We start from the raw sequence: 15,284 nt of genomic DNA, 5'->3' as shown, positions 1-15,284 counted from the left end.
CTGCCTGAGAGCCGAGACAAAAGTATGCAAAGTCCAGAGTTGCTTTATGCTGATGATGTTAGCATTCCATACTGAGGAACATTTTGTCAGTAACAAATGAACAGACTCTTTCACACCTGGAAAAGAGTTTGGTTTGACCATCAGCATCAGGAATACAAATGTCAAGGTTGTCATACCACCATCAGCATTTATAATATGACACTGGAGGCTGATGACAGCTTCACACATCCAGGCTCAGCAATACCAGCGCTTTTTCACTTGATACTCAAGTCAACATGCATTGCAAAAGCCCCAGCTGTTATGCCAAAGCTGAGTAGGGAGTGTGGAACATAGTAACTTCACAGAGAATGTCAAACTGCGAGTCGACCAAGCCTGTTTCTTTATTACAGTCCTCCACTGTAGTGAGATTTCGACAATAATTGCCAGGCATGAGAAAAGGCAGAACAGTTTCCAGCTTTGCTGTCTCAGACATATCCTTGGCCTCTTTTGGCAGGACAAGGTAGCCAACATAAGTCTTGGAGCAGACTAATTCCATGAGCATACACTCATTGCTAAGCTAATAGCATCTGTGACGGCTCAGCCACATTCATCAGATGGATGACATTCGTATTCCCGAAGATCTTCTATATGGTGACTGGCTACTAGGTCATGACCTGCTCAGCGCCTATATCTTCACTACAAGGACACCAAGCAAGTTATGAAGATGTGGACATTGACGTAGACAACTGTCTCTGGCTGTCTATGACTGGGAGCTCTGGAGGCTGACTTGGAGGGGCTTTGGAAAAGTGAAGAGAAAAGGAAAGCTTAGTTGTTTCAGAAGGCAGCCCAGAAAAAACAGAGGCCAGCAAATCTTGCACCTTCTGAGCCCACTGTCTTCATCTGCAGCAAGTATGGCAGAGACTGCCATGCAAGGATGCTGATGAAATATTGGTCAGGTGGAAATGGTCGATGTAATGTTTGGGTGAAAATTGATCGGGAGGATGTACTCGAAAAGCTGGCTGTGCTTGGTGGATAAGTTCCCTCTCTAAATGGTTTGCTAAGGGAAATAGGGTGAAGATAGGGGAAGGGCTTGCCATAATCTTCCCCTTTAGGAGGAGGTGCCAGAGGATTGGAAAATAGCAAATGTGACACCTTTGTTCAAGAAAGGATGTAAGAACATTGCTAGATGAAGGGACCAAAGGTATGGTTGCCAAATTTGATGATAACACAAAAATAGGTAGGAAAGTAAGTTGTGAAGAAGTCACAAGGAGGCTGCAAAGGGATATGTAGAGGTTAAGTGAGTGGACAAAGATCTGGCAAATGGAGTATATTGTGGGCAAGTGTGAAATTGTCCATTTTGGCAGGAAAATGAAAAAGAAGCATATTATATAAATGGTGAGAGATTGCAGAGCTCTGAGGTGCAGAGATCTGGGTGTCCTAGTGCATGAATCACATAGGGCTAATATGCAGGCCCAACAAGTAGTAGAATGTTATTCTTTATTGCAGGGGGAATTGAATATAAAAGGGAGGTTATGCTTCAGTTGTAAAGGACACTGGTGAGACCAGTATAGTATTGGTCTCCTTATTTAAGCAAGGATATAAATGTGTTGGAAGCAGTTCAGAGAGGTTTATTAGATTAATACCAGGAATGGGAGGGTTGTCTTATGAGGAAAGGCTAGGCTTGTATCGGCTGGAGTTTAGAAGAGTAAAATGTGACTTGATTCAAACATATGAGATCCTGAGGAGTCTTGATAAGGTGGATGTGGAGAGGCTGTTGCCTCTTGTGGGAGAATCTAGAGTTAGGGGCCATTGTTTAAAAATAAGGGGAATTTAGGACAGATGAGAATTTTTTTGATCTCAGAGGATATTGAGTCTTTGGAAAACTCTTTTCTCAAAAGGCACTGGAAGCAGTCTTTGAATATTTTTAAGGCTGAGGTAGATAAACCTTGATAAGTAAGGGGGTGAAAGGCTATTGGGGAGGCAGGAGTTTACAATTAAATCAGCCATGGTCTTACTGAATGGCAGAGCAGGCTCGAGGGGTCAAGTGGCCTTCTCCTAATTTGTATGTTCGTAACCATAGTCCAGTCAGTTTAACATCAGTGGTCAGTAAAGTTTTAGGAACAATAATCAGAGAAAAAAATTAACAGACACTTTTGAGAGGTTTGAGTTAATTAAGGAGATCCAGCACGGATTTGTGAAACACAGATTAGTTTAGCACAATCTAATTGAATTTCTTAATGAAGTAATGGAGAAGCTTGATGAAGGGAGTCCACTGACTATTTTTTAAATGGATTTTAAGAAAGCATTTGACAAATTACCACAAAAAAGCTGATTAATTAAATTGAAGCTCATAGAATAGGGGTTCAGTGTCAGGTCCAGTAAAAGAAATTGGCTTAAGGAGTTGTGATAAATGATTGTCTAGCGTCCTCCAGTCTGAAAAACAGTGGTGTTCCCCAAGGGGATAGTGCGAGGACCACTGTCTTTTTTGGTAAATGTAAATGACTTGGATATTAGAATACAGAGTAATACCAATTGGACACCAAACTTGGAGGTGGCAGACGGTGAGGATGATACCAATCGACTGCAAGAGAACATAGACAAGCAGAATGGACAGACAAATGGCAGATGGAATTTAACACATTGAAGTGATGCATTTTGACAGAAAAAACATACAATGTGGCGGAGATTAGTGGTAAGCCAGAGGATTGGGAAAGTTTTAAAAACCAACAAAAGATGACCAAAAAAATTAAAGAGGGAGAAAATAAACTTTGAGGGTAAACAAGCAAGTAATATAAAAATGGACAGTAAGAGCTTCTTTAAATATATAAAAAGGGAAAAAGAGGTCAAAATGAACATAGGCCCTTTAGAGAACGAGGCTAGAGAAATAATAAAGGGAACCAGGAAATGGTAGAGGAGTTGAATAAATATTTTGCATCAGTCTTCACAGTAGAACACACCAGTAGCATTCCAAAAATACTAAATAATCAAGGGGCAAAAGAGGTGGATGGAAGAAAGAAATACAATAACTATCACTAGAGAAAAAGTACTCGGGGAAACTAACGAGGCTAAAGGCCGATATGTCCCCGGACCTGATGGGATGCATCCTAGGATATTAAAGGAAGTGGCTACACAAATAGTGGATGCACTGGTAGTAATCTTCCAAGAATCCTTAGATTCTGGAAAAGTCCCAGAAGATTGAAAAACTGCCAAAAAGTGAGGGAGACAAAAAACAGGTAAAACAGGTAACTATAGGCCAGTTAGCTTAAAATCTGCCGTTGGGAAAACATTAGAGTCTATTATAAAGGATGTAATAGCAGAGCATTTAGAAATGCATAATATAATCAAACAGAGTCAGCATGGCTTCATGAAGGGGAAATCATGCCTGACAAATTTTATTAGAGTTCTTTGAGGAGGTAATAAGCAGCATAGACAAAGGGGGACCAGTAGATGTAATATATTTGGATTTCCAAAAGGTGTTCGATAAGGTACCACGCATCAGGCTACTTTATAAGACAAGAGCCCATTGGGTGTGAGGGGTAGTATATTAGCATGGATAGAGGATTGGCTAACTAATAGAAGACAGCGAATTGGGATAAGGGGGGCATTTTCAAGATGGCAACCTGTAACTAATGGAGTGCCACAGGGATCAGTGCTGGGACCACAATTATTTACAATATGTATTGATGATTTAGATGAGGGAAGTGAATGTACTATTGCCAAATTTGTGGATGGCACAAAAATAGGTGGGAAGGCAAGTGGTGAGGATGACACAAAGGGACTACAGAGGGATATAGACAGGTTAAGTGAGTGGGCAAAAACTTGGCAGATGGAATATAATGTGAGAAAATGTGAGGTTATGCCCTTCGGCAGGAAGAGTAGAGGAATTGAATAATATTTAAGTGGAGAAAGCTGCAGCACAGAGGGAGTTGGGAGTTCTTGTGCATGACTTCCGAAAAACAGCAGGTAATAGAGAAGGCAAATGGAATATGGCCTTTATTTCAAAGGGAATGGAGTATAAAAATAGGGAAGTCTTGCTAAAGCTATGCAAGGCACTAGTTAGACTACACCTAGAATACTCTGAACAGTTTTGGTCCCTTTAGCTAAGGAAAGATATACTGGCATTGGAGGCAGTCTAGAGAAGGTTCATTAGGTTGATCCCAGGTATGGAGGGCTTTTCTTATGAGGACAGGTTGAGTAGGTTGGGCCTGTACTCATTGCAGTTTAGAAGAATGAAAGGAGACCTTATTGAAACATATAAGATTCCCAGGGGGCTTGTCAGGGTAGATGCTGAGAGGTTGTTTCTCCTTGTTTGTGAGTCTAAGGCAGAATTTCAGAGTAAGGGGGTCGCCCATTTAAGACAGAGATGAGGAGGAATTTCTTCTCTGAGGTTAGTGAACCTGTGGAATTCTTTACCTCAGAGGGCTGAAGAGGCTGGGTCATTAAGTATATTCAAGGCTGAGATAGATTATTAATCAGTAAGGGAATCGAGGGTTCTGGGGAAAAGGCAGGAAAATGGAGTTGAGGTTTATCAGATCAGTCATGATCTCATTGAATGGCACAGCAGACTCAATGGGCCGAATGGCTTACTTCTGCTCCTACATCTTATGGTCTTAATGGCACAGTTCTAAAACTGGTGCAGGGACAGAGGAACTTGTGGGGGTGGGGGCAGTGGGAAGATTTATGTGCATAGATCTTTGAAGTGTACCCAATTGCGGCTCCTCACAGACCACATGGATCGGTTGGAACAGCAGTTGGATGCACTTAGGAGCATTCAGGTGGTGGAAAGCCTCATTGACAGGAGTTTTGCAGACGTGGTCACACCCAAGGTACAGACAGATAGATGGGTGACCGCTAGAAGCGGCAGACAGTCAGTGCAGAAATCCCCTGTGGCTGGCCCCCTCTCTAACAGGTATACCATTTTGGATACTGTTGGGAGGGATCAGGGGAAAACAACAGCAGTAGCCAGAGCAGTGGCACCATGGCTATCTCTGTTGTTCAGCAGGAGGGGTCAAAGCACAGAAGAGCAATTGTCATAGGGGACTCTATAGTCAGGGGCTCAGATAGGCGCTTCTGTGGTCGTGAAAGAGACACCAGGATGATATGTTGCCTCCCTGGTGCCAGGGTCCAGGATGTCTCTGATCGGGTACGGGACATTCTGAAGTGGGAGGGAGAACAGCCAGAGGTCGTGGTACACATTGGTACTAATGACATAGGCAAGAAGAGTGACGAGGTCCTGCAGCGGGACTTTAGGGAGTCAGCCACATGCCAGTGAGACTAGAAATAGGAAGATAGTGCAGCTGAACCACGTCGCTGAACAGATGGTGTAGGAGGGAGGGTTTCCGATATCTGGATCAGTGGGATCTCTTCCAGGGCAGGTGGAACCTGTACAAGAAGGACGGGTTGCTTCTAAACTGGAGGGGCACCAATATCCTGGCTGCGAGGTTTGCTAGTGTCACTCGGGAGGGTTTAAACTAGTCTGGCAGGAGGGTGGGAACCAGAGCACTATGTCAGCAAGTGAAATAAATGACTGGGAACCAGTGAATATGGCCAGTAGGACTAAGAGGAAGGGCAGGCAGGGAGGAATTGCTGAACACAGTGGGACTTGGGGTCTGAAATGCACTTGTTTCAATGCGAGAAGTATAACAGGCAAGGCACTTGAGCTTGGTGCTTGGATTAGTACTTGGGACTATGATGTTATTGCTATTACAGAGACTTGGTTGAAGGATGGACAGGATTGGCAGATAAACGTTCAAGGATTTAGATATTTCAGGCAGGATAGAGAGGTATGTAGAAGAGGTGGGGGAGTTGCACTGCTGGTTAAGGGGAATATCACAGCTGTACGACAGGAGAACACCTTGATGGACTCATGCAGCGAGGCAGTATGGGTAGAGCTCCGGAATAGGAAGGGTGCAGTTGGGGGTTTGCTATAGGCCTCTCAATTGCCGGCGGGAGATTGAGGAACAGTTATGTAGGCAGATTTTGGAAAGATGTAAAAGCAATAGGGTTGTTGTGGTGGGTGATTTTAACTTTCCCTATATTGACTGGGAATCACTTAGTGCTAGGGGTTTGAATGGTGCAGAATTTATAAGGTGCATCCAGGAAGGCTTCCTGAGACAATATGTAGATAGTCCAACTAGGGAAGGGGTAATACTGGACCTGGTATTAGGGAATGAACCCGGCCAGGTGGTCGAAGTTTCAGTAGGGGAGCATTTAGGGAAAAGTGACCATAATTCAATAAGTTGCAAGGTACTGGTGGATAAGGATAACAGGAGTCCTTGGGTTAAGGTGCTTAATTGGGGAAAGGCTAATTATAACAATATTAGGCAGGAACTGAGGAATCTAGACTGGAGGCGGATGTTTGAGGGCAAATCAACAACTGACTGGGAGGCTTTCAAACGTCAGTTGATAAGAATTCAGGACTGGCATGTTCCTGCTAGGATGAAGGATAAGCATGGCAAGTTTCAGGAACCTTGGATAACTAAGGATATTGTGAGATTAGTCAAAAAGAAAAGGGAAGCATTCATAAGGGCTAGAAGGCTGGGAACAGATGAAGCCGGTGGAGAATATAAAGAAAGTAAACAGAAACTTAAGCAAGGAGTCGGGAGGGCTAAAAGGGTCATGAAAAGTCACTGGCAACCAGGATTAAGGAAAATCCCAAGGCCTTTTATAGATATGTAAAAAGCAAGAGGGTAGCCAGGGAAAGCGTAGGCCCACTCAGAGACAGAGGTGGGAACTTGTGTGTGGAGCCAGAAGAAATGGGAGAGATACTAAATGAATTCTTCTCATCAGTATTCACCAAAGAGAAGGACTTAGCGGTCGATTTGTCTAGGGAACAGTGTGTGGATAGCCTGGATCATGTTGAGATCAAAAAAGAGGAAGTGTTAGGTGTCTTGAAGAATATTAAGGTGGATAATTCCCCAGGGCCAGATGGGATCTACCCCAGAGTGCTGAGGGAGGCAAGGGAGGAGATTGCTGGGACCTTGACAGAAATCTTTGTATCTTCACCTGCTACAGGTGAGGTCCCAGAGGACTGGAGAATGGCCAATATTGTTCCATTGTTTAAGAAGGGTAGCAGGGATAATCCAGGAAATTACAGGCCGGTGAGCCTTACGTCAATGGTAGGGAAATTATTGGAGAAGATTCTTTGTGACAGGATTTACCACCATTTGGATGCAAATGGGCGTATTAGTGAGAGGCAGCATGGTTTTGTGAAGGGGAGGTCATGTCTCACTAACTTGATCGAGTTTTTTGAGGAAGTGACAAAGATGATCGACGATGGAAGGGCAATGGATGTTATATACATGGATTTCAGTAAGGCCTTTGACAAGGTCCCTCATGGCAGACTGGTACAGAAGGTAAAGTCGCACAGGATCAGAGGTGAGCTGGCAAGACGGATACCGAATTGGCTTGGTCATAGAAGACAGAGGGTAGCAGTGGAAGGGTGCTTTTCTGAATGGAGAGCTGTGACTACTGGAGTTCCACAGGGATCAGTGCTGAGACCTTTGCTGTTTGTAGCAAACATAAATGATTTGGAGGAAAATGTAACTGGGCCAATTAGTAAGTTTGCAGATGACACTAAGGTTGGAGGAGTTGCAGATAGTGAAGAGGATTGTCAAAGGATACAATAGATCGGTTGGAGATTTGGGCGGAGAAATGGCAGATGGAGTTTAATCTGGACAAATGCGAGGTAATGCATTTTGGAAGGTCTAATACAGGCAGGAATTATACAGTAAATGGCAGAACCTTTAAGTGCATTGACAGGCAGAGGGATCTGGGTGTACAGGTCCACAGGTCACTGAAAGTTGCAACGCAGGTAGATAAGGTAGTCAGGAAGGCATCTAGCATGCTTGCCTTCATTGGCAGGGGTATTGAGTATAAAAGATGGGAAGTGATGTTGCAGCTATATAGAACCTTGGTTAGGCTAAACTTGGAATATTGCGTGCAATTCTGGTCGCCACATTACCAGAAGGATATGGAGGCGTTGGAGAGGCTGCAGAGGAGGTTTACCAGGATGCTGCCTGGTCTGGAGGTTATTAGCTGTGAGGAGAGGTTAGAGAAACTCGGATTGTTCTCACTGGCTGTGCATTTATAGAGTAATTATGGCACAGGATAAAGTCATTTGGCCCATCTCATCCATGCTGGTTCTCAGAATCCAGTCAGTCCCAGATTGAGGGGCGACTTGATAGAAGTTTACAAAATTATGAGTGGCATGGACAGAGTAGATAGTCAGAAGCTTTTTCCCAGGGTGGAAGAGTCAATTACTAGGGGACATAGATTTAAGGTGAGAGGAGAAAACTATAGAGGAGATGTGTGGGGCAAGTTTTTTACGCAGAGGGTAGTGAGTGTCTGGAATTCGCTGCCAGAGGAGGTAGTGGAAGCAGGTACGATAGTGGTGTTTAAGAGGCAGCTTGACAAATACATGAATAGGATGGGAATAGAGGGATACGGACCCCGGATGTGCAAAATGTTTTAGTTGACGGGCAATATGATCGGCGCAGGCTTGGAGGGCCGAAGGACCTGTTCCTGTGCTGTACTTTTCTTTGTTCTTTGTGGCAGGACATAGAGTAATTAGGAAGCATTTGGGATCTTGGACTTCATTAATAATGGTATTGAGCACAGAAGCTGGGAAGTTTGAGTCTTTATAATGTTTTGGTCAGGCCATAACTACAGTATTACATCCAGTTCCGGTCATCATGATTTAGGAAGGATGTGAGGGTTCTTGAGAGAGTCCAGAGGAGATTTACCAGAATGGTTCCAGGAATGGAGGATTTTAGCTACAAGGTTGGGTCAGAGAGCTTGGGGTCGTTTTTCTTGGAGGAAAAGAAGTTGAGGGGAGATCTGATAGAGGGTTACAAGATTATGACAGGTTTAGATATAATGATACAAGGACTAGGGGACACAGCTTTAAAGTCTTGGGCAAGAGATACAGGGGGGATGTGAAGAAGAACTTTTTTACACAGCAAATAGTAAAAGCCTAGCTGAAACTTACTGCCTTTGAAGTTGGTGAAGCAGAGACAATTGATGATTTCAAAAGGAAATTGGTAGGCACTTGGAGGGAAATAAACTTGCTGGGCTATGGGGCTAGATCGAGGGAATGGGACTGACTGGATTGTTCTGAGAACCAGCATGGATGAGATGGGCCAAATGACTTTATCCTGTGCCATAATGACTCTATAAATGCACAGCCAAATATAGTACTGAAACAAGTAAATCTGGATGCAGCTTTGATCCCTAACCTGTGTTGAGTTAGCTGATCTCATCCAGAGAGGGCCTCTGTATCCTTGGGCTGGAGAGGGGGAAAATCAGCTGGAGTTTCCACACTTCGTTGTGCTGTTCCACACTTTCCACTCCATTGTCAATCAGTGCCCACCCCCCCGCCTCCCCAACCCAATCTCTGTTGGAAAGTGCACTTTGGATATAGGATAACGGAAATCAGTTTGCCAAAGTGTCTAACACAGTTGAAAACCCTGTTGATATTCACTGTCAAAATTTTCATATGAAGTGACCATAAAACTGAAGTACTGGAAAGCCACCAGTACGTGTAGAACCATATTTCAGCATGTGTCATATCTTGAAGAAGGGTGGGGAAAAGAAAAAGAAATATTCCATTTTTAAAGTGTAATTTTTTTTAGTGTCTTTACAAAACTTCTCTATCCTTAGTTCTTCTAACTTTCTCTCATCAGCTCCTTGCTTGGACTATAGACTCAACAAATGCAATTGCAGTGGTGACCATCACCCCCGATTTCCATGGAACACGCCATGAAGGATTCTTTACAGGCCTCCGCAAGTTCACAAAATACTACGCATCTGTATTGTGTTTTACAACACCAGGCGATGGTCCTAAGAGTCCACCCAAGCTTGTACAGACCTACGAAGATAGTAAGTATTTGAGAACAGTTGTCTGACACTATGTAGCCATATTATTAAGACACAGCTGATGGTAAAGGCTGAGTTGTTCAAATCCCAGAGGGAAACTTGAAACAACTATCATAACCCAATTTTGTAGTTTGTATGTTTCGAGATGCAGGCTTTGAATTCAATAATTTGAATAAGACCACCGAGTCTCAAGAGGTTTTCTATAAAAGTAAACTAAACATTTATTAATACAAGAAAAATTGTAAGCCTATACATATGTCTATAATCTTACTACTGTAATAACTACAAAAATCCCTTAATTAATCTCTCAGTTACACCCCTGTTAAGGCAACAGTAAAACTCATAGATTTAAAGAGACACCTGGCAAAACACAACCTGGACAGTCACATTCAAAATGAGTTTCAGCTCTGGGTCCTTGTAAACAACAGCTTGAGGCCTCTCACACTTGTTGAATCTTAAAATGCCTCTACCTTACACACAATCTCCTTTCTCCTTTGTACATATCTTTCTCTTTGAATGTAAATTTTCCATTGTATTACTAGGCGCTTAACTTTACCTCTTCTAACAATAAAATCCTTTCATCACACCAATTTTATTAGTAAGCTGAAAAAGATAAACACATTGCTTGGCGTCTTCTAGCTGGGTGCAAGATTTCACCTATTCTTTTGAATGGTTTATTTAAAAATGCAACTTGCCCCCTTGACACCTGTGTTTCTAAACTTCCCCATGTTTATCTAATTACCTACTTCTTGCTATACATCAAAGCCTCTAGACCAGCTGGCTTTAATCCAATTAAAACACAGACATAGACACTGACACTACTCTATTTTTAAAAATAATTTCCAATAACATTATAGACATTAATCTTTTCAGGACAGTATTAGACAGGTATTGAATCACATTCACAGTGATAACTGAAAATGATCTGTGGTAATGTTGGAGCCAGTTTGAAGCCACATTCGGATGTCTAGCAAAGCATATGGTGATTTACCTTTGTTCGTAAACTTAATCTTCACAGTGGCTCTGCACTCTGCAGAGACTGAGGGAATAATTCTCTAATCTTTATAGTAGACCAATGCAACCCTGACCCAGAAAAGTTAAATGTGTGATTTGTGTAATTTAAATGGAGAGAGACTACAGAATGCTGCTCTACAGAGGGATCTGGGTGCCCTTGTGTATGAATCACAATAAGTTAGCATGTAAGTGCAGCAAGTAATTTAGGAAGGCCAATGGAACGTTGATCTTTATTGAAAGGGGGATAGAATATAAAAGCAGGGAAGTCTTGCTACAGTTGTACAGGGCGCTGGTGAGAACATGCCTAGAACACCACCTTAAACACTCACTCCTTCCACCACCGATGCACAGTGATCGCAGTGTGTACCATCTACAAGATGCACTGCAGCAACTCATCAGCTCTTTGGACAGCAGCTTCCAAACCTGCGACCTCTACCAGCTAGAAGGACAAAGGCAAGAGATGTGTGGGAACACCACCACCTGCAAGTTTTCCTCCAAAAGTGGTGGATGGGGTCCCAATTAAGCGGGCTGTTTTGTCCTGGATGCTGTCAAGCTTCTTGAATATTGTTGGAGCTGCACTCATCCAGGCAAGTGGAGAGTATTCTATCACACTCCTGACTTGTGCCTTGGTGGAAAGGTGGCTGCGGAGCATAGTTTGTTGTTGGCACCAAAGATAATGCCCCCTCCCCCAATATTTAATCAAATCAATTAGAGGATGTGGGACAAGCTGCTTGACAATTTGAATGATCCTGACTTGGAAATGTGTCATCATTTCTTCATTGTCACTAGGTCAAAATCCTGGAACTCCCTTCCTGACAGCACTGTGGGTGTACCTACACTACATGGACTGCAGTGGTTCAAGAAGGCAGCTCACCATCACCTTCTCAACAGAAATTAGGGATGGGCAATAAATGCTGGCCTAGCCAGCAACCCATGAAAAGAATAAAAAGCCCAAATCCATCCTTCTCCCTGGCAACTAACTGACTGAAACACTCATCCATGCCTTTGTTACTTCTAGACTTGATAATTCAATACAAGCCTGGCCAGCCTCCAACACTCCAACTCTATAAACTTGAGGGCATCCAAAACTGTGCTGTCACTACATTAGCTCCCACCAGGCCCTATTTACCCAACACTCCTGTGCTTGGTAACCTATGTTTGACTCGAGTTGAGCAACGTCTCATCCTTGTGTTCAAATCCCTCCATGGCCTTGGCCCTCCCTATTTCTGTAACCTCCTCCAGCCTTACAATCCTCTGCGATATCTGCACTCCTCTAATTCTGCTCTCGTGAGCATTCACAATTTTAGTCACCACTGGTGGCCCTGGCTTTTCCTGCTAAGGTCCTAAGCTCTTGAATTTCCTCCCCAAACCTCTATCTCTCTACCTTTCCTCCTCCTTTGAGAATATTCCATAAATCCAGCTGCTTTCACTAAATATTTGTTCACTGCCCCAATATCTCCTTATGTGGCTCAATGTCAAATATTGCTTTAATACTTTTAATTGCTTTAACACTCCTGTCAAGTGCCTTAGGACATTTTAGTATGTTAAAGGTGCTGTATAAATACAAGCTGTAGTTGCATATCTTATGGCAGAAATGATAACTTTTAGAACTCTGATGAGACCAACCTAACCTAAAGGTGCAATAAAGACCAATATTCCATTGTCTTTCCTAAATTACTTACTGTACTTACTTGCTAATTTCTTGTGACTCGGGCATGAGGACACCAAGATCCCTCTGCAGCACAGTTTTCTGTAGTCTTTCTCCATTTGAATTACACTAATTACACATTTAACTTTTAGGTTAGGTTGTATATTTTACATGGTTGTATCTTAGCCATTAAGTGGATGCTGGAAATCTGAAATAAAATCAGAAAATGCTGGAAAAGCTCAGCAGGCCTTCAGAGCATTTTCTGTTTTTGTATCTTAACCATGGTGGGTGTACATTTCCACCCTCTCTCACTTCCAGCAGAATTCAGGGAAGAACTTAAATGGATGATAAATTAAGCAGGCCATCTCTCATCCTTAAATTCTAACTTCACCAGAAGAATGCATCTGGATTTATACCCCGTCAATCAGAATGTTGGGGGCCAGGTTCTTCTGTGTAAAAGAGTATTATCACTCCTTTTCACTTTCAAATGTAAAGTACATTCTTCATATTAGCCTGTCAAAATCAATTCAAAAATGTGGACATTATACTCTTAATACTTAATACTTAACTCCCTTATGGATCAAAGATATGTCTAAGTCGGCCCCAAATATATTCGGTGACCCAGCCTCTGCTCTGTGGGGTAGAGAAATCAAATGATTCACAGCTCTCTCCAAGAAGAAGAAACTCTTCCTCATCGCGGTCTTAATTGGGACACCCCATATTCTGAAACTATGCCCCCTAGAATTCCCCCAAGAGGGGAAACATCCTCGCAGTATCTACCCTGTCAAGCCTCCTCAGAATCTTATATATTTCAATAAGATCACATCTCATTCTTCTGAACTCCAATGAATAGAGCCCCAACCTGTTCAACTGTTCCTCATAAGAAACCCCTTCATCCTAAGAATCTTCTCCGATCTGCCTCCAATGCAAGTATATGCCTCCTTAAATAAGGAGGCCAAAACCATATGCAGTACTTTTAATAATTATTTCATGGGATGTCATCACTGACAAGGCCAGTGTTTGTTGTCCATCTCTAACTGCCCTTTAGAAGGCAGCAGTGAGCCACTGCCTTGAACCACTGCATTCTATCTTATGCAGGTACGCCCACAGTGCTGGTAGGAAGGTACTTCCAAGATTTTGACCCAGAAACAGCAAAGGAATGGCGATTTGGCTCCAAATATATATAGAAAATATCCAGAAGCAATAAGTTCTAGACTTAAAATCTACATCTCCGGTGGTGCACCCTTGCACAAGTCCAGGAGTGCAACCAAAGACCTTCACTTTTGGTTTTCAGAGACTCAAACATAGCCCATCCTCAGAGGAGGGCCAGTCAGTGAGGTGCTGGGAATTTCCTTGACCTTGGCCTGGATTAAGCTGAACAGCTAGATTGTTAGGCTCGATGAGACATGCCAACTCTTCCCTGCAGCGCCCCTTGGGGTCCAGGACCCTCTTTGTTTATTCACCCACCTTCACAATGACACTGGTGGCACCAGAAGAAAAGGTTTTTGGCCTGATGGCCTCCAGCTAGCCCAGGCTTTGTTTCTACCTCTTCTGGTGAATACCAAAGCTATGCAAATGACTCTGGATACTTTGCTAGAGACAGGACTGAATATTCTGACAGACATACCTCAGCACTTAGTTACATAGAATATATTGCAGAGAAACAGGCCATATGGTGGAACCAATCCATCTCCTTATTTATGCTCCACTTCAGCCCCTTCCCAACCTCTGTCATCTAACTCTTTTCAGCATAACCCTCTATTCCATTCTCCCTCATGTGTATCTAGCTTCCCCTTTAAATGCAGCTGAACTATTCGCCTCAACTACCCATTATGATAATGAGTTCTACATTCTCACTACTCTGGATATGAAGTTTCTTCTGAATTCACTATTTAATGCCTTGGTGACCATCTTACATTGATGGCCTCTAGTTTAGCTGTTCCCTAGCAAAGGGAAACAATGTGTCTACTCCATCAAACACTCCATTATTTGAAGGATCCTATTAAATCACCTGTGAGTCTTCTCCTTTGAAGAGAAGAGACTAAACTTGTTCATTCTTTCGTGATGGGTATAATATTGTAGTTCTAGTATCATCTTTGTAAATCTTTTTTATAGTGCCGCTATATCTTTTTTATACTGTGATGGCCAGAACTGTACACAGTATGCTAAATGTGGTTTGGACCAAGATTTGATACAAGTTTAACATAACATCTCAACTCTTCAATTTGTCCCTTTAGAAATAAACCCTGATGCTTGGTTTGTTTTTTTAACCTTATTAATCTGGGTCACTGCTTTTGGAGATTTGTGTATGTGTATACCAGAGAACGCTTTACTGCTCTACCCCTGTTAGATTAGTATTTTCCAAGTATTATGTGGCTTCCTTTCTTGTGCCACGGAGCTAAGACCTCAAGCTATATTTTTAAGAAATATATATATCAACATGGCTACCAGCTAAAATTTTAAAAACTGGACAAAACTTTAAAAAGGCTGAAGCTGTGTCTGCCTGGAACCCTGAACAAGAGGAGCTTTCTGGCAATATCTGAGAAGCTGACACTTTTTTACCCCTGAAGAGAAGCTAACTACCCCTGTTGCTGCAGAGATCAAATTCAAAGGGGATTATACAAAGGCCATCCACATTTCCTAAGCCAGACCTGGCCAACGGAGACTACTAGCCTGCCAGGACAAAGGATCTGCTCCCTCCTTTGAAATTCTTAATAGTTGGGACATTAACAATCTCAAGAATCCAGACAAAGGAATATTCATCCTT

The 15,284-nt window shown here is 42.7% G+C and overlaps 1 protein-coding gene across 1 annotated transcript in view; it reads left to right on the top strand.

Moving 5' to 3' along the window:
• sdk1a (sidekick cell adhesion molecule 1a) overlaps positions 1 to 15,284 on the top strand; it is a 954,785-nt gene that overhangs the window by 730,696 nt on the left and 208,805 nt on the right. The window contains exon 19 of the mRNA XM_041207300.1: positions 9,663 to 9,858. Within this exon, the coding sequence (XP_041063234.1) occupies positions 9,663 to 9,858 (196 nt within the window). The remainder of the gene's footprint in view (positions 1 to 9,662; positions 9,859 to 15,284) is intronic.

The sequence above is a fragment of the Carcharodon carcharias genome, chromosome 15 (assembly GCF_017639515.1).
Source record: "Carcharodon carcharias isolate sCarCar2 chromosome 15, sCarCar2.pri, whole genome shotgun sequence".
Lineage (NCBI taxonomy): Eukaryota > Metazoa > Chordata > Chondrichthyes > Lamniformes > Lamnidae > Carcharodon > Carcharodon carcharias.
Note: the sequence above shows the minus strand (reverse complement) of the source record. Positions and strands in the feature narration are given on the sequence as shown.